This window comes from Hesperophylax consimilis, chromosome 22, assembly GCF_061612785.1.
Source record: "Hesperophylax consimilis isolate HC1 chromosome 22, BYU_Hcon_1.0, whole genome shotgun sequence".
In the NCBI taxonomy this organism is placed as follows: domain Eukaryota; kingdom Metazoa; phylum Arthropoda; class Insecta; order Trichoptera; family Limnephilidae; genus Hesperophylax; species Hesperophylax consimilis.
Window position 1 is genome coordinate 25,159,640 of NC_142857.1, and position 24,812 is coordinate 25,184,451.

At 34.3% G+C, this 24,812-nt stretch overlaps 1 protein-coding gene and 2 non-coding genes across 3 annotated transcripts; all 3 read left to right on the plus strand.

The window, feature by feature from the left end:
* Window positions 1–647: 647 nt before the first annotated feature.
* Window positions 648–16,945, plus strand: LOC149413355 (macrophage migration inhibitory factor homolog). The gene is made up of 3 exons (XM_089645325.1): window positions 648–954; window positions 13,870–14,042; window positions 14,678–16,945. Exons 1-3 carry the CDS (start codon window positions 847–849, stop codon window positions 14,754–14,756), a joined length of 360 nt encoding a protein of 119 aa, XP_089501451.1. The 5' UTR covers window positions 648–846; the 3' UTR covers window positions 14,757–16,945.
* Window positions 16,946–22,500: 5,555 nt separating this feature from the next.
* On the plus strand, window positions 22,501–22,619 carry LOC149413356 (5S ribosomal RNA). Its single transcript, XR_016304482.1, has one exon. It is a non-coding gene; the product is annotated as a 5S ribosomal RNA (ribosomal RNA).
* A 323-nt stretch (window positions 22,620–22,942) lies between these two features.
* On the plus strand, window positions 22,943–23,061 carry LOC149413357 (5S ribosomal RNA). Its single transcript, XR_016304483.1, has one exon. It is a non-coding gene; the product is annotated as a 5S ribosomal RNA (ribosomal RNA).
* Window positions 23,062–24,812: the final 1,751 nt, after the last annotated feature.

Genomic DNA, 24,812 nt, shown 5'->3' on the forward strand with positions numbered 1-24,812 from the left:
TTATTGGAAAACCCTGTACTAAACCAAAATGAATAACATTGTTTTTTAAATCAAAAGTTACAGCAAATATCTATAATGATAATTATAAAAAAAATCTATCCCAACCTACTACGTAAATACAATGAAATATAAATAAAACATCGTAAAATAGGCGTTTTATGGTCGGAATTTAAAATTTATAAACGACAAATTTGTGTTCTAACATAAATCGGTCGTTAATTAAGTTAAAATTAAATTTAAACCCGTCAAAACAGATTATTTTAATAATTCATATTATTTATTTTATGCTTCATTATATTAGTATTGTAAAAAGGTCAAGATTATTTTTCAGTTATTACCATTAAATTACAAATAATTACCAACCTTGCCCATAAAACCGTGATAAAGCGATTTCTTTAATTGCCAATATTATATAATTTGAAACTCGAATAAATAAAGTAGCTGTATTAGATTTTTGCTACAAATTTAAGTTTTTTTTAATGAAAAAGCTCACGCAACCGTTCCCCTTAAAGTTCTTCCTTGCATTTTACATATATGTAGCATGGCAACACATTAGAAATATTTTACTCGATGATGACCTGACAACATTATTGCATCTCTTTCACTTATTATGAAAACCGAACGAGATGACGGATAAAACGTCGTAACTTTTTATAACATCAGCTGTTTCGGGTAAATCCACAAAATAAAAATAAATGTCACTGTCAGAAACTTACAACGCGAGAGTGGTTTATTTATGTTACAACGATTAGATTATATTATTATCAGCTATTAGTTTTTGATTGCTCCCTCGAAAAGCCGAAAGGAATTTTCCACCGCTTTGTAATAGACTGTGTATAACTGAAAATGCCGCACTTCAAAATCGAAACCAACCTTTCCACCGAAAAGATCCCTGGGGATTTTGCCGCTAGAACTACCAAGATAATAGCCAAGGCTTTGGGAAAACCTGAGAGCGTAAGTTCATGAAAATTATTTGCCGTTTCCTTTACTTTTTTATCATGTTTATAATTTAGGTAAACTTGTCTAATTCCGCTACATGCAAAGGCTCTTTAAAAAACACTTGATTCCAACTTAAATATCCAATGGAGACCACTATTTAAGTTGGGGGTTCAAGTAAACACGCACAAAATAGGTTTTTAGGTTGTTAGTTTCCTAACCTTCAAACTTATCTTTGATTGAGAAAAAAATGAAACTTTAACAATAATAATCATTTTTTTCCAATATGTGGGGAGGTTATATACGCATTTATTGTACAATAGATAAGTGAAAATGTAAAAATAGATAAAGAAAGATAAATTAGCAATTAAGGACAACTACGTAGGGCATGGTCTTGAGTGAGCTTGGGCCCAGCGCTCACTCTGGTGTGGCGCATGGTGTTGGTAGGCTGCGGTCGCCAACGCATCCTGGCTCCAGTGACCCGGTGTCTCATCAGGCTGAAAAATTAATTTAATCCAAATTCCGTGAACATTGTCGATGTGCTGCTGTATCTTTTGTATCCAATGGAAGATGCTCTGAGGAACTAGCGTCATTGATCCCTTCGGCACCGGTGCGTAGTAGGGATACACACCAAACACGCGCCCAACATTTGTACACGGTTGATATTTGTCACATGAGAACGGGTCGCTTCTACGATTCGTTCTTAAGTTCAACAGCTCGGCTGTGGAACGAACTGCCGGCCTCTGTGTTTCCTCCCTCCTACAACATGGGACTCTTCAAGACCCATGTTCACTCCTTCCTCTCCACAAAAAGACCCTCCACATAGCATCCCCAAAGATGACATAGGTCCTGAGGGAAATTATTTTCTTCAGGGCCTCCTGTGTGGAGTTAATATAAAAAAAATAAAAAAAAATAAATCCAAATATAATTCTACAGGCTTCATTATATTGGATTCAGAGTCGTTCCATCGAGCAAGTTCAGTAGTGACACTATGTTTTTTCCGTGGTGGAACCGAATCATTTCCGTCTTCTTCGGGTTGTACATCATATTGTGCTGTTTTCCATATTCTTTACAAATATTTAGCAGTAATCTCAATCCCTTGATCAACGGAGCTAGGATGATCACGTCGTCTGCATAGCTTATGTGATTTATGCATATGCATGTTAATACGACAGCCTGCTCCAGGCAACTTGACAACTAGTCCATGTATACATTAAACAGGATGGGGGACATACACCCTCTTTGCTGTACTCATGACCCCAAGTATATCGGCTGGGAGTATGTACTTGCCTATCGTACTACATTTTCCTGCTAGGAGTGCCATCGGGATAGTGTGTTTATATATATGGTAGGTATATTCCTAGCTTTCAATTTCTCCCATAATGTTTCATGACAGACCCTGTCGAAGGCTTTACTTAGGTGTAGGAAGCATCCGTATACGGTAGTTTTTCGTTTCTTGTAGAATTCTATTATTTGCTTTGCAGTGTATATTGCCATATATTAGTGGATAATCTACATTTAAAGCCCATCTGGTTATCTTTAGACATTAATTTATCTTGTATTTCATTTAGAATTATCCTTTCAAATAATCTGCAGTTATATTTGCTAAGGATATTGGCCGTAATTGCTGGAGTTGGTCATGGCAGACTGTACCGATTTCAGGATTGGAGTTATAATTGTTTTTGTCATTGCACTGTCATTGATGGTTATGTTTAAAAATTGCATTGAACAATATGTTTTGTAGTTTAGTATCTACCTTTGTATCTTAGGTGATCAATACTTAGTGCCTGTGTTGGTCTTCATTATATTACTTTTAGAGAGGTAAACGTTTTGTCCATGTTTATGCATCTTTTATCATCTCCCGAGACATAAATACTTATTTCTTGTAGTAATTAAATGAAAACCAAGTGTTATTTATAATTTTTTTGTGTATTAAGGCCGAGTGTAGTTTTTTATTAATTTAAAATAATGATTATATTATTAAGCAAATCGATTATGATAGTGTTTTCAACAAGTAAAATTTTTTTTATACATTTTTTAAATTAACATAGGCTTAGTAATTATCAAAATCAAATCGAAAATATGACCTTTTTCAGACCGTAATACGTGCGTTTTAAAAAATACTATTAAAGGCTGAATATCGTCAAAAAATACCTGAAGGGGTTTTCTTTAAACGTACGAAAAAAAAAACTAAAAAATAAATAAAATAGGTTCGTAGTTTAATTTTTTCATAAACTCTAATTGTACTTGTTTTTAAAATGCAGATTGTAAAACTTTGGATACGTTTATTTAACAAAACTAAACGATAAATTACTGGTATTATATTTTTCCATTTTTTAAAGTTAATTTAATATTTTTTATACTACAATTTAAGAAAGAACTTTTAGATTTTTAAATTACTTTTAAAACAGGCCGTCTGCTGGCGCCTATTTGAAATTTTAAATACGGTAGAACATCGAACTAAAAGCTTCTTTTAAATATCCCAACAGATGGCGCTATCATGGTTCGCTATTGACTCTTCCCATGTCATAAGCCAATATTCAACGTATAAATCGGTTTCAGTTATTCAAGCCAAACGGCCACTGGCTTAGGTTATGCTATTCTGTACACTATACTGTAAAACTCTCGCCTCGAAGTTTGCGGGATCGAATATCGGAATGGGCAAGTAAATTTTATTTGGTTAATTTGTGTTATTCACAATTAATGAATTAATATACGTATGGTATATGCGCGGTACGTTCCATAGTGAAAGATACTCTCAGTATCGCCTGGTGTAAGACCACCATTCAGAATTGAAACGTTGCTTGAAATGGCTTTACCCGTGTTTGGTGACCAAATCTGAATAGCCAGGTAGATTCACTTATTCAATAAATAATACCCGTTCTGCGGTCTAAATTTAAATAATGATTTGTGGTCTTTCATCGGGGCGATACTGACAGTATCTAACGCTCTGGAAAATGCCGCAAATATAATACTTATGTACATTGTGAAATAACACAAATTATTAAAATAAAATGTAGGTTGGTATTCGTGCACGCCAAGATTGTAACCCGCGACGTCACGGAGGTCGTCATCCTGTTGAGTCGGGCCATATCTCGATATTTATTATTGTTTTTGTAAATTATTCTAAAAAAACATGAATGAAAAGACAAAACACAAATAACCTGACATTTTTAGGTCGGGATATCAATTTACCGTCCACTGTAAAACAACTTACAAAAATGTCCACCCGCGCAAGGCGCTTTTTAGTTCTGAGTGCTATGTGGCATCGTTGTAAATGAACTGAATGTTGCCAAATCTGAGGTTTTGCTTCACCAAGGACTGTTGAATACAAGCGAATTTTGGGCCCGATGGCGTTTCTTTGGGCCTTAGAAAACAATAATGTTATTTATAACGGTTATTGTTGACCGAGGTAGAACGAACAGAGGTACTCTGTTTTTTGACCAGATGTAGGTATATTTTTTACAATGCGTGCATCTGACGGCCGGCCTGTCCGGTGGTGAAGCTTTAGACTCACATTCCGAAGGTCGCGGGTTCGAACCCGGTGTACGCAAATAAAGAAGTATTAGCATTTATATCTGAACCTAGATATTTATTCTGGACCACAGAATCAATAAAATTTTATTTTGTTAAAAGTATTTTGGTATTTAAAATTTTAAGTACTTAAAAAATTATTTATTTATATTATTTCATTTAATTCATTGTTATCTATTGAATTTAATGTGTTAATTATTGTGCATAAAACTATGTAAAACCAAATGCCAAAATGTTTTTAATAGAGATATACATAATTAAGAAATTGGCACATACATCATCATACATGTCATAATATGGAAAATCAGGACTAAAGATGTATGAAGAAATAATAATAATATAAGCGATTAGTCATAATAGACCCGATATAGTTTTACATGAAAAAATTTAAAAAATTAACTAATATCATTGATGTCGCTATACCAAATTCCTGTAATATTCAAAAATCTGTTAGCGAAAAAATAAGAAAATACACAGATTTAGGAAATGAAATAAAAAGAATTTGGCATTCTCAGACTATAAAAATATTACCATTCGTTATTTCGGCTACTGGCATTATACCTAGCTCTCTAATTAAAAATTTAGGCGTATTAGATCTTTCAAAAAAATTATATATAAAGATGCAAAAGTCGGTCATTTTGAATACATGTAGGATAACAAAAGATTTTTTAAATATTTATGTTGAGGGATCAGTAGGATTTATAGGCCCTGTTAGAAGTTCTACCGAGCCGAACCCTCTGATATGAAAATATCTGGAGTCGGTGAATTATTTTCCCATTTGATCTTTTGTGAGTTGACGTGTTGTTCTTGTATTGTTTTGTATTTATTTTGCTTATATAATGCACTTACATAATGTTGATTGACTAGATGATCATTTGTGGAAAAGTGAGTGGAAGGGTTTAGTTTTTCCTATGGGGAAGATTTAACCCGGACAACAAAATCGGAAGCATAAAAAAAAAGAAATGTCAGGCTTTCTGTAAAAATATTAAAATACATACAATTAAATTAAATGTTACCTTGTATATATTCGTTTATATTCTAATTAAATAAATAATACAAAAAAATAGTGCCATCTGGTAACTGAAATTCATAACTTTTATAACGAAGATTTACACTACCGCCATCTTACTGTTTTCAGGCAAACGTTTTTAAAATAAATTCTAGTTAGAAAAAATATTGTTTTGAAAATGAAGAACAGAGTTCGTGTGTGTCGAAAATAGTTGATTTTGTCAGGTATACAATCACTCTTAAGCGTGCAGCGGAATTCATCAAGTTTATCATTATTTGGTTTTTCCTTATCATGTTTATATTATATTTTGATTTCTCATCTCGACGATACAATATTTAATAAGTTAATCTATATTATTTCAACCTTATCATTTGGTTCTAATCGACATATTATATTATTATCTTGATTGCACCTATTCTCGGTCCAACATTAGAACAACCCGTGGAGGCGCATGTCTCCGCCCCTTCTCCCCACATCTACAAGGACGAGCGTTAACACATTCAGACCCACTACTTTAATAAATTAATTATATTATTTTATTTGTCTACCGACAAAAAATTTAAACATTTTGTATATTCAAATAATGATGATGATAGTATTACAATATACATTGTACTTGATTTGGCATCAGATTTATCAAATCGGCTAAGAAATCAATCCAAAGTTGAAAATGTCAAAAGCTAACGAATTATTATTATTGTCCTCGAGTTCATCAACAATGTGATCGATATTCCAAATATTTTTTTCGATACCAATAATATGTCGAACAAAGTTACTCCAATGCTCTGGCGTAACTTTTTCGATACATTCTTGCATTAGTAGTCTTGCGTCACTTATTTTGAGGGTTGTATTGTTTACTTTGACATGCTGTTTAACCATTGACCACTCCGTAAATAAAACCGTTCAACACCAATATTCACAAATTTTATACATAAATTACCTATCTATATCCTTGAATTATAAAAATGCATTGTTGCAAATCGAATAGTCATACAAATAACACATAAATAATGTGTACCTGTCCTTTTTTGTTTTTCGTAATTGGTTATAATGAATTTGGACATATCGGCTGAATATCCATTTTATCGCAGGGTCTGAAAGGGTTAATTTCTCTAAGCGCGGGCACTCAGAACGAAAGCCAAGGACATACTGAATTGTGAGCGGTGACAGGAATCGCAGCCGAGCGATGGTGAAGAAACGTAGCGGGGGGGGTGGTATGCGCAGAACAAACCTAATTTAGTACGCTAGCAGGACGTTCTTAACTTGGATCGAGAATAGATTAGAGTACTTATCCTAACCCATAAAGCCTGTGACATTTTGCAATGTACTTTTCATATTAGAACTGTCAGAATGCAGATTGCGCAGAAAATATTTTCACATTACATTCGATTTCAGATAAATTTGCTGTTTTTGAACAAATTTCAAAATAAAATATTTTTCTTATAAGCAAATGAAAGATTCTCTCAGATTTTAGTATTACAAATTGACGTATGCAATTAAAAATATTAATTGAAAGAAAACAAAGTTTTTAAAGTCGCTTACCAGTGGTTTTATTACTACTTTACACGAAACATATTTAATTTTTAATATTTACCAGTGGTTTTATTACTACTTTACACGAAACACATTTAATTAGACAAAGGCATTATAAAAATTATTTTCACTTCACTTTTTTTAATATACCATAAAAATATTTATTAAAAAATTTTCAAACCTTGATAATATTCATAAACGATGTATTTACTGACATAAACGTTCTACTGTTTGCCGATGACATGACACTTTATAAAGAGATTTACCACATTAATGATTGTATTACACTTCAAACTAACTTGAGATATCTTTTGGAATGGTGCTCAATCAACAAATTAGCATTAAACATAAATAAATGTCAGTTCATTCATTTTTCCAAAATAAGTATGAGAAAATAAAGACCATCCCACTTTTGGTGATTTGTGTCAAGAAATGAATCTTTCAGTATCTGAGTATACAGGAAACTTGCATTATTAAAAATTGAAATGCCAAAATTAAAAATTTCCCAAATGCAGACAGTTTCTTTTTATAGAAATTAAGGTAAATCATAAGGTTTTATTAAAAAAAAAAATGTTTTAAGCATACGCGGTCCCCTCAAACATGCTTTGGATGCGCCGCATCTCTTGTGTTCTAAAGTAAAAAATAATGACAATTATTTATTTATATTATTTAATTTCTAATCGTAAACAAAACAGCACTACTGCAAATTTCAGAGAGCGAGTAAAAGGACATATTAATGTTTGTAAACCAGCAGTGTGGATTCTATCTTTATTCCGAATCCACAAAGTGCCAAAGTACGAGGGTGGGTCAATAAGTCCTTAGAAAAAAGCATTAAAACAGTTTGTATTTTTGTATTTTTTTTTATTTCTCAACATAATCTCCTTGGAGCTCAATACACTTGGTTAGACGTTTCTCAATTTTTTTTAAACCGTCAGAAAAATAAGTTTTCGGAAGGTCCTCAAAATAAGCATTTGTCCGATCGATGACTTCTTCATTTGAAAAAAAACATTGTCCACTTAGCCATTTTTTTAAGTTTGGGAAAAGGATAAAGTCACTGGGGGCTAAATCTGGCGAATACGGTGGGTGGTCGACCAATTCGAACTTCAATTCTTCAATTTTAGCCATTGATCGTAAACATGTGTGAACACGGGCATTGTCCTGATGAAAGAGGATTTTTTTCCTGTTTAAATGAGGCCGTTTTTCTTCAATTTTGTTTTTTAGGTGGTCCAATAAAGATGCATAATAATCCCCTGTTATTGTTTTTCCTTTTTCCAAATAGTCAACGAAAATAATTCCATGTGCATCCCAAAATACAGTAGCCATAACCTTACCAGCTGATTTTACGGTTTTCGCCTTCTTTTGACATGGTTCGCCTTTCGCAATCCACTGCTTTGACTGTTCTTTCGTCTCGGGAGTATAGTGGTGTATCCATGTTTCATCTACAGTCACAAAGCGACGAAAAAATTCATCCGGATTGCGTTGCATGAGCGACAACAGGGCTTTAGAGGCCACCACCCTATTGCGTTTATTGTCGACTGTGAGCAAACGCGGCACCCATCTTGCAGAAATTTTTTCCATGCCCAATTTGTCATGTAAAATAGAAATGACGCTACCTTTTGAGATCCCTGTAACCTCAATTATCTCACTCAACTTTAATCTTCGGTCACTTACCACCATATCGTGGATTTTATTGATCATTTCTGGTGTAGTCACCTCTACAGGACGTCCTGAGCGTGGTTCATCCTTTGTTGATGTACGACCACGTTTAAATTCATTTAACCAGTTATAAATAGTTGCAAGTGAAGGAGCAGATGTGCCGTGAACTAAATCCAACTCATTTTTTATTTCCTTTGCTGTTAACCCTTTTATATTAAAATGTTTAACCTCTCAGAAAAGGACTTTTATTTACTTTGTGTTCCTTTGCGAACTGTCAAAACGCGAAAATTTTTGTGTTATTCACGAGTTTTGTTAAAAGCTTCATAACTCACGTTTTGGGAAACTTAGCCTCATTCTAAAAAATGTTTTGGAAAGATTATGAAATTCACTATCGTATTGTTTTGTTATACGTAAATATTTGCGTTTCTAAATATACATTTTCTGAAAACGTCAAAAATATGTAAAAATCGCTGACCATTATTTCAAAGCTGTGAAAAATGTACTATTTTCTGAGTATCATAAAGAAATAACACTTTATATATTGAAGAAATATAATTAAAAACTATTAGTCACCTCAAAATATTAACCGCCCAAACTAAAATATTTTTAATAAATTATTTAAAAACGCAATAAATTATGAACGAACAAGATGACAAGTCCAATCGACTTAGATAATGCACCTCGAAATTCCATAGATATTCTTGAATGCAGACGCGTAGCGTTATTCATTATCGATACTCTGTTTTTTAAATCATGGCAATCCGTATACTAGTGATGGAAATAAATCGATTTTTGTAAAATCTCGCGCGTTTACGTGAAAAGACGTACTAATGTCTTGACCGCTATTATCATATTTACGTCTTTTGACGTTCTAATGTTCCGAGTGGTTAATAACAGCTCTAAACTCAATTTTCTCCATTTTTGTAAACAAGCAAATTTTTTTTTTTTAAATGTACGAGAAACACACAACAACCCGACCAATCTGCTTGAAACTTTGCAGCATACTGAATCGGTAGTGCCGCTGCATGAAAACAAACCGCTTACAGTACTAGTCGCGCCACCTGTCGGCTTTTCTAAGGACTTATTGACCCACCCTCGTATATGACATTCGCGCATGCGTATTTAGTCCTGCCTGCCAAAGTCTTCGGATGCTGTAAACGCATTTGAGAAGAGCATCCAAGGTACAAAAAACGTCTTGTATAATGCACAGAATTGCATACCTACATATTAGGAACCGAGTTAATTATTTTTGGTACATTGAAGAAGAAGATAATACTAATAGAAAAATTAAAAGAAGGTAACGTTCTCAACTGGGAATCTACCCCAGGATCTCTGTTGTATTTTTAGTTCATTTATGAATTTTTTATGCGATTTTTTTAAATTTGCTTTGTATAAGACAAATTATTGAAATATTAGGGCGGGTTGTTTCAGAAAATTTGAACAATTCATCAAATTTCACAGTTAATTTTTAAGGACTGAAAGTTCTATTATTATTTCAGTTCTGTGAAGCAACTGGCCCATGTTGATATAATAACAGAACTTCAATAGGACTTTCACCGAACTTTATTATTAAGTTTGAAAATTGATGAATTGGTCAAATTTTCTGAAATAAACCGTCCTTGTTCTATGGCGCCGAACGGACTGAAATTTTGAAGTCCATTTTCCAGGGATTTTCTTGTTAGTATTTTTATAACAACCGCTCTTTTGCTTTCTATAGATAAATTAGATTTTATAGTAAGCTCTGTTCTATTCTGTTTGGTGACACTGATGTCTGATAGTTTTTCGGATTATTATTTTAAAAATAACAAAATTCTAGAAAAAAACCTTTTCTGAACATTTAGACTTTTTCAAGACCTATAATTTATTTTTGTATTTGTATTCTACTCAAGCGAAGCAATAGAAAAACCTTCAATTTATCTTATTATTCAATTTATACCTACCTATTTAATTAATTTAATTTTGGTTCTGTAATTATTAATCGTACATTAATTTGGCATATTATTTTTGACAGTAATTGCATTATGTTTGTGGAATAGTCCATAGATTAAGAAATAAACTAAATGGAAACATTACATAGCTCATTTATAAAACTATAGTTGCTCCATATTTAGATTACTTCTCTACTATGTTATATTTGCTCAATGAAGGAAATTTGAACAAACTAGATGCTATACAGAATAGAGCTATGAGATGTATACTGGGAAAAGGCAAATACGCAAGCATTAATCAAATGAGAAAGCAGCTAAATTGGATTCCAACAAAAAAGAGACTGTTATTTAATGTGTTAATTTTTGTGCATAAAATCGTGAACAACCAAATGCCAAAATATTTTAACGATGAAATCGTTTTTAATAGAGATGTTCATAATTACGAAACCAGAAATGTAAATAGAATTAGATTCCCACATATGAAGAAATCAAAATCACAGAACTACCTAATGTACAAAGGACTAAAGATGTATGATGAAATGCCCGAAAGTCTGAAGAATGAAGGTTACAAAATGAAATATTATCTTGTTTATATTCAAATGTTGTATAAACTAACTCAATAAATAATAATAAAAAAATAGATATGTACATTGGATAGATATGTAACAAATGGCATCCCACAAATCATGCACCTTAAAGATGAGTCAGGCACCGGTGCTCAACAAGTGTGTCAACTATTCTCTAAACACTTTCAGTCCACCTATGTTAATGATAAGGACACGAATGATCCCAGTATAGTCGATAGTTTTACCTATATGAATAATCATAACCCGATTGGGAACGTACAAATAAACAATTTTTTGATCAATAAATACCTGAAGAATTTAGACATTTGTAAGGGTGCTGGCAGTGATGGTATATCGCCATACTTTGTCTCAAAATGTGCAAAAAATCTTTCTTACCCCCTAACTAATATATTTAGAATGTCACTAAAAGCAGGAAAATTTCCTACAAAGTTTAAAGAAGCAACTATAATCCCTATTCATAAAACAGGTTCTAAAAGCAACATTGTAAACTACCGCCCAATCTCAATTCTAACGGTATTTAGTAAACTCTTTGAAAAAATTGTCTACGATCAAATTTATACAACAATTGTTCGCAACATACAAAACCAACAACACGGATTTCTACAAAAAAGATCGGTACTAACAAATTTGGTAAATTTCACGGAATATTTAACGAGCAATATGGACAATAGAAACCAAGTAGATGTAATCTACACTGATTACTCTAAGGCCTTCGATAAAGTAAACCATTTTATTCTAATTAAAAAATTAAGTCAAATAGGCATCCATGGTGACTTACTTCGGTGGCTCACTTCATACCTTCGGAGCAGACTTCAATATGTATCAGTTGCGGGAACTAAGTCCAGTTTCTTTTCCGTGCCCTCCGGTGTACCTCAAGGTTCTCATTTAGGGCCATTATTATTTAATGTGTATATTTATGATATTCACAGATGTTTTTTACACGCCAATTACCTAGCATATGCAGACGATAAAAAAATCTACTTAGTTATCAAATTAATCGAAGATTGCATTAAACTTCAAGAGGATCTCAATCGTCTTTTTGACTACTGTGAATCAAATAAACTTGTAGTAAATACCTCAAAGTGCAATAAATTATCATTTACACGTAACAAAAATAAAATTTCCTTTGATTATACATTAAACGGGACACATATCAAAGAAGTAGAATCTATCAGAGACCTCGGGGTAATACTGGATGTGAAATTAAACTTCATTCAACACACTGATGCAATCATCAACAAAGCCAACAAAATACTAGGATTTATAATATGTTTAACAAAACCTTTCCGCAACCTTAAGACTCTATATTCCCTTTACACAGCGTTCATCCGTCCCCACCTCGAACACTGCACACCGATCTGGACTCCTTTTTACCAAGCTCACATTGAAAGAATCGAAAGAATTCAAAAAAAAATTTTTAAACACATTAATTATAAACAAAACTTACATTTCTCAAATTACACCGATTCTATTAATTACCACAACTTCAACTCCCTTCATACACGACGTTTGATTTTTGACCAAATCTTATTATTTAAAATTCTTAACAATGGCCTCGACTCACCAGAGCTAACCAATTTAATAAATATTCATATTCCAACAAGATCAACACGGCAATCCCATTTGTTTCATTTACCTACATATAGAACTAACTTTACAAAAAATTCACCAATTCCACGTATATGTGCCCAAAATAATACTAAATTTCAAAACATAGACATTTTTAGCAATACCCTTCACAAATATCGATTAGAAGTAACACGTACAATCGAAAATTAATACAATAGTATGGAATGTATCCAGAGCATCTCCTATCCTCATCCTAAATTCCTATTCCTCCCCTCCTCACCTAAAATTTATATATATTTTTTTTATGCAATAAAACTCCTTCTCCAATCAATTTTAATATAGGAGACTTTTTTGGCTTGACTGTATTTAACATGTATATATTTATATTTTATGTATAAGCTGTTTGTCTCTTACCTTTACCAATAAATAAATAAATTATTTGATAGTGTAGGTATACATTTATTTTCTAACATCCCTTCTACAAAAAGTCACCGACCTCCACTGGTATTAAGTGTGACCAGCGATCCTGAATAATTACCAAACTTAACTATATGTATCAAATTATTGAGTAAACGTTCAGGCTTGTTTGAAAATTTTTATATTTTACTATGCTATTTAGTTAGACACTTTTATAAAATAATAATAATAATTGTTAATTCCAGAATAAACTAAACTAATAAAATGTGTTTTAATTTACCCACCTCACTCAATTTTAGCATTGTTAAGCCAGGCAATTCATTTAAGAACGCAAATTCAGATCCTGCGCAGAAAGTCCCACAGTGGACAGCACTGTAAACTTTTGCCTTACTTTGGTGAACTTTACTTTTCTACTCACGGTTATTTCAATGTGTGATATTAGATGTTCAATTGACAACTAATATCATAGTATATTCAAAGCATTCTTGAACCCTCCTGGTGACAAATATATGGTTTGCCTCCAGCTCATCAAAATGATACCCAGATTTCATGTTAGGGCAAGTCTATTGATTTGGATCTTGATGCTAAAACCTATTTTACTATTAATTTTAGGTTATAGTTTTATCAACATGACAGTTGCACTTTTTTACACAACATTCAGCTCCTAATCAATCTAATGCTTTACCAATTCTTCCCCCAGTACTGCGTGTGCTCCATAACAGGAGGGGTGCAGATGGCGTGGGGCGGAGATACGGCCCCGTGTGCCATCGCCACGCTGATGTCCATTGGCCAGCTCGGCACCGAAGAGAACAAGAAGCATGCCAAGGTGCTCTTCCAGCACGTAGAGAAGGAGCTTGGCATCCCACCCACCAAGTAATTCTCATCTTTCTGCTATGCTTCTTAAATAAGTACTGTAATATGAGGCGACTTTGATGAGTGACGTCTCGAAAATAAGTGTCGAATTAGTTGATTTCTAATTATATTCAAACATATTGTCGATTGAATCTATTGTGAAGCTGTTTTTCTGACATACAGAAATGTAAAAAATAATAATAATGAAACATTTATGGTTCCATGATAACTCAACACAATGACAAATCAAGTAATAGTCATTAAAAATTAACCTGTAAACCTAAACATAACCCATTTAACCTAGTTCTGGTTTTCACTTTTCATGACTTTATACTACCTTTTAAAGGTATGTTAAATTGTCATTATGTTAAGTTATTCAGTCGCTATATTTTTCATAGCCTAGCGTATATATCGGAACGCCGCACCTAGAGGGAAATGCCAGTCAAATATCGCTTTGTTCTTGAGTCCCAAAGAGGGATGTGGATCACAAATGTTGATTTGTTACTGTATTACCAATGAAACAAGTTATGATATTGATATTGATATTGCCATATCGCCACCTGCGAGTCCCAAAGGGGGATACGGACCACGAATGTTGACTTGTTATTGTATTACCTATATGATAAAATTTTTATAACACTTGTTTATTGTTTCAGGATGTACATCACATTCCAAGATGTCACGCCTGCTGAGATGGGCTTCAATGGCACCACTTTCCACGACATCTTCGGATAAACAATGACTATTTAGTTATTATTATTAAGGTTATCGGGCGCTTCCTCAGTCATTAGAACAGTCTCGCATTAGGCAACTGTTTATTGAGTTCATTCATTCCCTTTTCTCCGTGTCTTTCCTCAGATACCGTGCTAATTCCCGCTCTTTCAAGGCCAACTTCTATGCCTTAATTTCTTTGCCTTGTGCCCGTTCGTATTGGAGATTGACTATCATCGGAGCATCCTTCAGTTCAGGCTGCAGCCCGGAACAAACCAGCAGGACTGTACTTTTGTACCAGTCACGTTGGTTTCACAGTTTCAAAACCGTGGCTTGAAAATGTCATACATTTTCCATCTATCTCTCCCTGGATTATCAATTGGGTAATTTTGTATTTGTCGCTCCTCGCAATGTGACCAAGTAGTGAGAGACTGGTTGATGGCCTAGTGATCCAAAGCACCGGGTTCCCACCCAGGCTTCGAGAGTTCAATCCTTTGCTAGATAATATGTTGGATCTAGGAGGAATTACAATATTGTCAGGTTATTTGTGACCCAGGAATGTTTCTTTCTTAAAAAAAATAATCAAGTTATATTTAAGATGACTTCTTTTAGAGTAAAACACTTAACATATAACTTTATTCCACTTGTTTTGATTTATCGAGAGGCAGTCTGAGTTCTCATTGCCTCTGAACCTCTGTCAATAGAATAAGCCGTTCTTGGGCTCAGTGTAAATGTGGTGCGGTGCAGATCACCGAACATGTGGTCAACGAATGCCCGCTCCATTCTTTCCCCGCAGGGATTCATGAGGCCCACGGGCTTCACCTGAGGCCCTAGACTGGCTCGCCGACTTAAATGTCCCCCCTGACCCCCCCATATGAAATAAGAACATCTCTAAATAGTATAAAATAATGTCGCTATCCGCATCTGTCTGTTTGTGCGCTTAGTTCTTCTAAACAACGCAACGGATTTAGATAGGGTTTTCACTATCATTTAAAGAAATTCTTCCGGAAAGTTTATTTGTATAATACATTCATATTATGTTTATAGAAATTAGAGAAGAGTAGATATTTTGTAATCAAGTCGTAAAAAATATATTTTCGGGCGCTTACATTGCTAAAGCATGCTAAACCTTATGAAATATATCAAAATAATGTACTTCGGAATTGTATACCTTAAAAAGGCCTACAGAAAAGTCCGCGATGGTATATATTTAAATAAATTCATATAAAGGTGTTCATGAAAGGTATAAAGGTGTCTTAATCCAAAAAAGTCTTATTAAAATGGAATTCTACAATGAATTATCAACAGTTTCAAAATTAGAAATATGTAATTTATAAAAGTGATATCTCTTTTAAATGTATAAACGTTTTAAATATGTCAAAGGACTCTCAAATCATCACATTGGAAAAAGAGACAAATCTAAATATTCTTTTATATAATATTTATCCTGATGGGTTGGGGCACCAATATAAATTGAACAAACTCTTTCAAATGATTTTTTTTTTACACAATTTTCCTATCTTTCTCCTGTTGCCTTAGCGATTGCTTCTAAAAAGTATTCTACATAATTTTAAGTAGACTTCCTAGTGACTGCTAAATCAAGGGATTTAGTAGTCACTAGGAAAATCATGTTTCTGGTATTGAAATTTGATTGCTTTCTTTTGAAGTCTTTTTATAAGCCCAGAAAAAAATTATTTATCAAGCCTATAATAACTGCTTTAACCCACAGTAGCCGGCAAGAATATTTAATAAACATAAAAACATTTTTGTTAAGACCAACACGAATACAATACCATACTTGATAAATTAACGTTTTGATTTTTGTGTTTAACAAACCCAGTAGAAGTAATATCCAAAGGGATGAACTTTTCTAAACACACTTTTTGGCAATGTTTTTTCTTGCATAAACCAAAACAGGGGGCTGGTGTTAAGCAAGAATTTAAACCTTATCGCCATCTACATAAGGAGTGTTATTGTTAGCGGCCCGATTCCAAATGTTACAACGTGGTGCATCGCCTTAAACATGATTATTTTGTGAACTGCTAGCTAAACATCCTCTTATATCATCGTATAATAATGTCAGGAAACGATTTGCAATCATAGGTGTTGTGTAACTAACTGCGATGTAATGCAGAAAGTACCTATAAAGTAATATAGTTCATCATGTAAATATAGCATTATACACAAATGACAAATAAAAAAACTCTTAACTATTTTATTGTTTTTGCTTATCTGAAAACCTCAATGTACCCTGCATTCAAATTTAAAAAAAAAAATTAAATAAATTTTTCAAAGCATGAATGTCAAAATCTTTTTTCCAACATCAAAGATAGATCCCGCAATGTTTGGGCAGAGTATTGGCACATTGCTAGTCAATCCAAGGGAGCCTGCTATGCCTCAATACAAAGGACTATCTCATAAAAACCGTGGTTTCAAAAATTTCCCCATTTTTCTAAAAAAGAAATTTCTTCACTTATTCTAATGAGGATCGGACATTGTTCCGTTCCTTCCCACCTTTTTAAAATTCACGTCCTTGACTCCCCAGATTGTACATTCTGTGGTCTAGAAGTGGGAACTTTAGATCACATATTTTTTGGTTGTCCCTCTCTAAACAAATATCCTCTCTTCTTATCTAAAATTGCCTCCCCTCCATTCAACATCTCATCTCTTCTAAGTCTGAACTCGACTCCAATTTTCATTATAATTTTGAAATTTGCTTAATTAAATAAAATCAATATTTAAATTTACCTTTTGTTTCTCCATAATTTTAAACGATGTTCAAGAACACCCTTGAAGGGTGAAAGCCAGAAATAAAAAAAATGTCAAAATCGCATAGCAAATTATTCTAAGGATCATATTAGAATGCTCGCATGTTCTCCATTGGCGTTCCACTGGATAAACATTTGATTAGATTTTATATAGGTGGCTCCCTCGTGCGACGGTAACGAAACGACGTAAACCGAGTGAAGTACGAAGCTTGATACTGAGAGTGCTCCGTTACATGTACACATTTCAATTGGCGCCTGAACATGGGTTGGGAACGGTGTTGTGTAGCTACTTCCAGTATACGGGCAAGCAGTAAGGGGCCGTTCAACTATTACGTAAGCAGATTTATTACAATTATTTACCCCCTCTTCCCCCTTGTCACCAAAAGTAAGCAAAGCTCTTACCCCCCCTCCCATGCTTACGTAAAAATTGGAACCTATATGCATTTTTCTGTTAATGTATTCTGTTTTTTTATTGATTCATAAGCAGCACTTATAAAATAGACTACATAATAATATTCATTTAAACAAACTTTATTGACACGGTGGGAATCCCCGAATATGTTTTCGGTTTTCAAACATAGACAATGTGTGGGTTGCCAATGTGTAAAAAAAAATAACTACTGCTGAGCAGTGCTGACGTAATCACTATCTCGACCCCCCCCCCTCCCCATGTCATCAAAAATAAGCAAAGCAAAGACCCCCCTGCCCCTCTATAGTGCTTACATAATACTTGAACGGCCCCTAAGTGGTTTCAGCAACTTCGATATCAATGGTGATAGATATTATCAATATGCCTAATTAACCCCTCCGACTTTTCGCGAACTTGAAGCTAAGATGTCTTTACCGAAATGTCAATTTCACGAAAACGTTGTGTTATTACCGCCTCACAATCAAAGCTCTATAAATGAAACATTACTGAACGGAGCCGAATAGTAAAAACTGTTTTAGAAAGGTTACAAAATAGGCTTTCAAATTGTTGTATCATAAATAAATATTAACATTTGTAAATATTTAAATTTAGAATGGAAACATGAAAAAATTGTAAAAATGACTCACCTGTAATGTTTTATGTAAAAACGATACTAAAATCACGGATAATGTAAAAAAAAACACTTATTTCATCGTACAAATGTACAATAAACAATTCTGTCACTTCACTTTTTGACCATTTCATACAAAATATATTTTTAAAAAAATAATTAAACTTGCGAGGCGGGTCGGCACGTCAAACGGCTTTCTTGGCGTCGTTTGACGATTTGGCGGGTAAAATTTGCTTCCACTGAGTAGGTCTTTTTACGGGTTTCTATGGATAACTTTGAATAGAGATGTGAAGCTTCATTCAATACGAATATTCTACTTTTTGTTTTAGGGATGTCACTAGAAGAATAACGGAGTTATGACGATTTTTGTGGAAACACACGCGTTGACGTGTAAACACGCTTATTGTACTTGACTGCTATCGTTATTTTATCGTGTATATCTGCTTACGTTGCTGACCGGTTAATAAATTCTTAAGAATATTTTAAAAGCCTTTTTTTTACTAATAAAAGTTCCTCAGTTTTCAGAGGGGCTGAGGTCGAAACTGACCACTTTCTTGTAGTGTCGAGAGTAAACCTCTTTCGCGGTTGGCGCTCTAAAGTGAAAACGGTACCAGCTCCGACAAGAGTCAAAATAGAAAAACTGCAAAACGATAATGTGAGAAGTAAGTATGTGAATTGTGCAGAGATAAGATTGAATGCGAAGGAAATGGATGGTCTAAGCATAGACGAAACATGGAACCACATAAAAGTGTGTCTTTGTGAATCTGCTAGGGAGGTTTGTGGAATAAGTACGCAAGGTAGGAAGAAAGGTGATGCATGGTGGGATGATGAGATCAAAGCACTGGTCTCAGAAAAGAAGAAAGCATGGTTGTGTCTGATTGCGGCTGGCAGTGCTTCCAGCGAAGAGAAGTATCGAGCGAAAGAAGTATATAAGGAATGTAAGAAAAAAGTAAGAGTTGGAGTGAAAGAACGAAAGAAACGCCTGGAAGAGGAAGAAGGAATGAAAATGACAAACCATTTCCAAGAAAACATTAAGTTGTTTTGGAAAGAAGTCAAAAGGTCCCGGAGTGGCCCAGAAAACGGAAGCATGAAAGTGATAAAATCAAAAGATGGAAAAATGTTGACGAATGAGGAAAAAATAAAAGAGAGATGGATGAATTATTTCGAGGAAGTCTTCGAAAGCGAAGTGAATGACAGTGATTCCAGTGGCGAATCAGATATGAATGACGATGGAGTGAATGTTACCGAAATTAGCATGGATGAGATAGAAAGCTCGATTAAATGTATGAAGAATGGTAAGGCTGTTGGGTTTGACAATATTGCTGCTGAATATTTTAAAGGAGGTAGCCGTGTAATTCTCACATGGTTGTGCAATCTTTTTAACCAATGTTTAAAGGAAGGTTACACGCCTTTAGATTGGAGAAGGGCTGTGATCATGCCATTATACAAAGGTAAAGGGTCACGTATGGAATGTGGGAATCATAGGGCTATTAGCCTGCTTAGTTCAGTTGGCAAGCTGTATGGTAGAATTTTGATTGAAAGAGTAAGAAAGGAAACAAAGGATAAAATATGGGATGTGCAAGGTGCTTTCATGAGTGGAAGGGGGTGCATGGACCAGATCTTCTCATTGCGTATGCTCACTGAGAAGTTTCTGGCAAAAAACCAGAAACTTTTCTGTGCCTTTGTAGATTTACAAAAAGCATACGACCGAGTCGACAGGAAAAAGCTATGGAAGGTGTTGTCCAAGTATGGAGTGAATACGAATCTGATTCAGGCAATTGCGTCTCTGTATGAGGGAAGCGTTGCATGTGTTAGGGTAAACGGTGGTTTTACGGGGTGGTTTGATATCACAAAAGGTGTTAAACAAGGCTGCGTAATGTCACCGTGGTTATTCAATCTATACATGGATAATTGTATGCAAGAATTGAAAGAGGTGGGATTGGGCGCGAATTTGAATAATTTTAAAGTATGTTGCCTGTTGTATGCTGATGATGCGGTGCTGATTGCTAATAGTATAGATGATCTACAGTCTCTCGTGTCTAGGATGAACGAAGTATGCATGAAGAATGAGTTAATGATGAATGTAAGTAAGTCTAAAGTAATGGTGTTTGAAAGAGAGAGTACGAAAACAGTGTGCAATATAATTGTGAATGGGGAATATTTGGAGCAGGTGGATGAGTTTGTGTATTTAGGAAGTATGTTTACGAGAGATGGGAAGGCTGACAGAGATATCGAAAGAAGGGTAAATGCAGGTAATTCCGTTAATGGAGGACTAAACGCCGTAGGCGCTAACAAAAAATTGTCCAAAGAAGCGAAGTTAGCAGTCCACAACGGAGTGCTGGTACCTACCTTGATGTATGGAAGTGAGGCATGGAACTGGCAAAGAAAGGATGAAAGTAGATTAAATGCTGTTGAAATGAGATCCCTGAGGCGTATGTGTGGTAAAACCATGTTTGATCGTGTGAGGAATGTGGAGATCCGCAAAGAGTGCAAGGCTGATGTAAGCGTAATGAGTAAGATTAAGAAAGGGACGCTTAGATGGTTTGGGCATGTAGAGCGAATGAGCGAAGATAGGAGTGTAAGGAGGATATATGATGCAAATGTGAATGGTAGCAGAAGTCGGGGACGCCCGAGGAAGACATGGCACGATCAAGTGAATCAGATACTCGAGTCGGGCCATGTCAAGAGTCAGAATAATAGAAGAGTATGTATGAGACGATGTATGAATGTGAATGAGGCAAGGAGTGTGTGCCAAGACCGAGTTGTTTGGCGGTCCGTCCTCTCTGCCTACCCCTGCGGGGAAACGGCGTGATGGTTAGTTAGTTAGTTTTTAGTTAAAAGTTCCTCATTTTTATATGGGTCTACATTTCATATGGATTTGGGATAAAACAAATGAATAGTTCTATTTTGGTACAGTTTAAATGATGGACATTATTTGACATCTGTTGTCTGTCATTGGTTTACGTAACTATATTATGTTGAAATTGAAATATGTAATTTTTTATTATTGAAGACAATATTAACGATTCTCAAATGAATATTTGAAACAGAAAAATCGGAAAAAGATACAGTCACATCTAGGACTTGAACCCAGGACGTGAGTGGTTCATTTATGCCCAGGACCCTCGTCTTGCCGGGATGCAAGACGAGTCCCGGCAAGACGAGGGTCCTGGGTTCATGTCCTAGATTTGACCGTATCTTGTTAGATTTTTCTGTTTCAAATATTCGTTTAAGAATCGCTAATATTGTCTTGTATAATTAAATATTACAATTTTTTAATTACTCATTAAGTTATTCCAAAAAATAATAATAATATGTGTTTATTACTGATTGTGAATGTGTATTACTGATATATTGTGAATTTTAGATGAATCGTTGACGGTAACAGCGAAGGCAAATTAAAAAAAAATGGGTGTGTCAAGCCTACGCAAGACAGAAGTGAAACTTCTAGTATTCTTCTCTCTCTCTCTTTTCATTTCATTCTCTCTTTTTTTCTGTCTATTGACATATTTATAAGTAGCATGTGATAAAAAAAATTAAAAGTTATAAAAAAAGAAAAAAAAAAATTAGTTAAAGCGGGGATCGAACCTCGGTTCTTCACGACCACAGTCGTGCGCTCTGCCTGTAGACAGCGAAGATGAGTTAGGAGAGTGAGTTAAACTAGGTATATAATATTAGCTAGGCTCCTATAGCGAAATGATCCCTTTTTTTCGTCACGGTCATGAGTCGGTTTTACTCCGGTCCTCGAAATTGCATGACGCGCGTAAAGAAGTTTCACTTCAAAAAATTCCTCCAAATTTATGGATATAATTACGATCTTTTTCAAGCGCGTATGTAATGATTATTTTTATCAACGTCGCATACACCTTGCTAATGTTTTCAGTATTATTAGGGCTTTTTTATACTAATTTTCATATATTTATTGGCAGGTAGAGTAGAAATTAATATTTTTTAGCGTTTGCCAACGACCATACCATGTTGAACACACCGGTTCTCGTCCGATCACCGAAGTTAAGCAACATTGGGCGCGGTCAGTACTTGGATGGGTGACCGCTTGGGAACACCGCGTGCCGTTGGCCCATTTTTTATGGTAATTTCATGTTTTTTTTTATTTTTTTATCGTTACTATAATTAATAATATCATAAAATTCTTTAACTTTTCAAGTATGCTACAGGCCTAAAATATTACTTAGTGGATTGATATTATGGTCAACCATTGAAAAAAAAAATTCCTACAAAGTTATGGATGTAATTACGATCTTTTTCAAGCGCGTATGTAATGATTATTTTTATCAACGTCGCACACACCTTGCTAATGTTTTCAGTATTATTAGGGCTTTTTTATACTAATTTTCATATATTTATTTGCAGGTAGAATAGAAATTAATATTGTTTAGCGTTTGCCAACGACCATACCATGTTGAACACACCGGTTCTCGTCCGATCACCGAAGTTAAGCAACATTGGGCGCGGTCAGTACTTGGATGGGTGACCGCTTGGGAACACCGCGTGCCGTTGGCCCATTTTTTATGGTAATTTTATGTTTTTTTTTATTTTTTTATCGTTAACATCATAAAAAATTTTATATCATTCTTTAACTTTTCAATTATTCTACAGGCCTAAAATATTACTTAGTGGATTGATATTATCGTCAACCATTGAAAAAAAAAAAGGCGTTAAAAACAAAAAAATAATTTGCCATAGCCGAGAATCGAACTCGGATCAACTGCTTGGAAAGCAACTATGCTGACCATTACACCACCAACGCCAGTTGTCGAGATGAGCTAAGAAGCATTTATATTTTACTTCAAAACTTTGACTAGATCAAATGAACTTTAATCGGTCCCGCATTTTCGTTTCGGTCATGAGTTGGTTTTACTCCGGTCCACGAAATTGCATGACGCGCGTAAAGAAGTTTCACTTCAAAATGCTTTCATATAATATGTGATCCATAAATAAACCACTCACTAGTAGATCGATATCTTCGGGCTTTTGTATGAAACAAATTGGACCTTTATTTAACCATAGATATGCCAATATACAGGGTGTCCGGAAACTCGTAGTACAAGCGGGAAACTGGTGAATCTACATCACATTTGGAGTCGATTTTGTAGTATATTTTTTTTTATTTGAGCTTTCGTTATCGAGTAAATCGAGTTTGAAGTTGATTTTTTTTTTTTTTTTTTTTTTTTTTTTAATCAAATTCTTATAAATTATTACTGAAGATCAAAGTACCCAACTAATTAAAACTATTTGAAAGTAAAACAAATGAAGAAACTCGGATTTGAAGCATTATTTTGAAATCACCCTTCATTTAACCCGGTGTAATCATAAAATATTTCTGCTCTGCAGGGTTAAAACATCTGTTATTCAACCCTAAACACCAGAAAAAACTTTAACCCTAAAATAGCCGAAAAATATTTTTTTTTGTTTTTTTGAAAATGCTCAAATCAAAAAACTTTATGTTTTTTTGGGTTCCCCATGTGGTGTAGATTCTCCAGTTTCCCGCTTGTACTACGAGTTTCCGGACACCGTGTATAGACAGTACAATTCTCGTTCGGAGCCTACTTATTATCCTAAAATATTTTTAAAATAAAAATGTTTGAAATTTCAAAATATTACCTCACGACGGGAAAATGAAAAACTCAGTTACATGTTAAGCATTTTTATTTCAGAAAGAAAATAAATTATAGATACAGGTTAAATCATTAAATGAATAAGGTAGAATGATGGAATTCTACCTTGCATGATATAATTACGTAAGTACCGTCCCAAAATATTATTTTTTCTCGAATGGCAACTATCTGTATGAGTCACAAACATAAGTTGGCAGTGGTGTAAACATGAACTAACACTATATCTTTCATCATTTTAATCCGGCAATCACACCTACTATTGTAATGTCCAGAGATGTGCTTTATTTCAAATAAATCCATTTCAAATGGAAATGCAAAATGGGTATTTTGCATTTTAAATGCTTTTCTCAATGCATTTTCTATTTTAAATGCTTTTCTCAATGCATTTTCTATTTTAAATGCTTTTTGCAACATTCTTCCTACTATCTCCACTCATCTTTTTTTCATAAGCCCCAAATATCAGTCGGTCCTCAACCTCGCTATGAGAGATAATTTACATTTGTCAAGTTGCTCCCTGGTAGGAGCCCTGGCAATTGAGTGATACCATTACAAAAAATACTGAACATGGAGCCATGACGCTGTAATATTAGATAGCAGTTTCTATGTTTTTATGTTGGCAACATTAGTCCCGCGCAA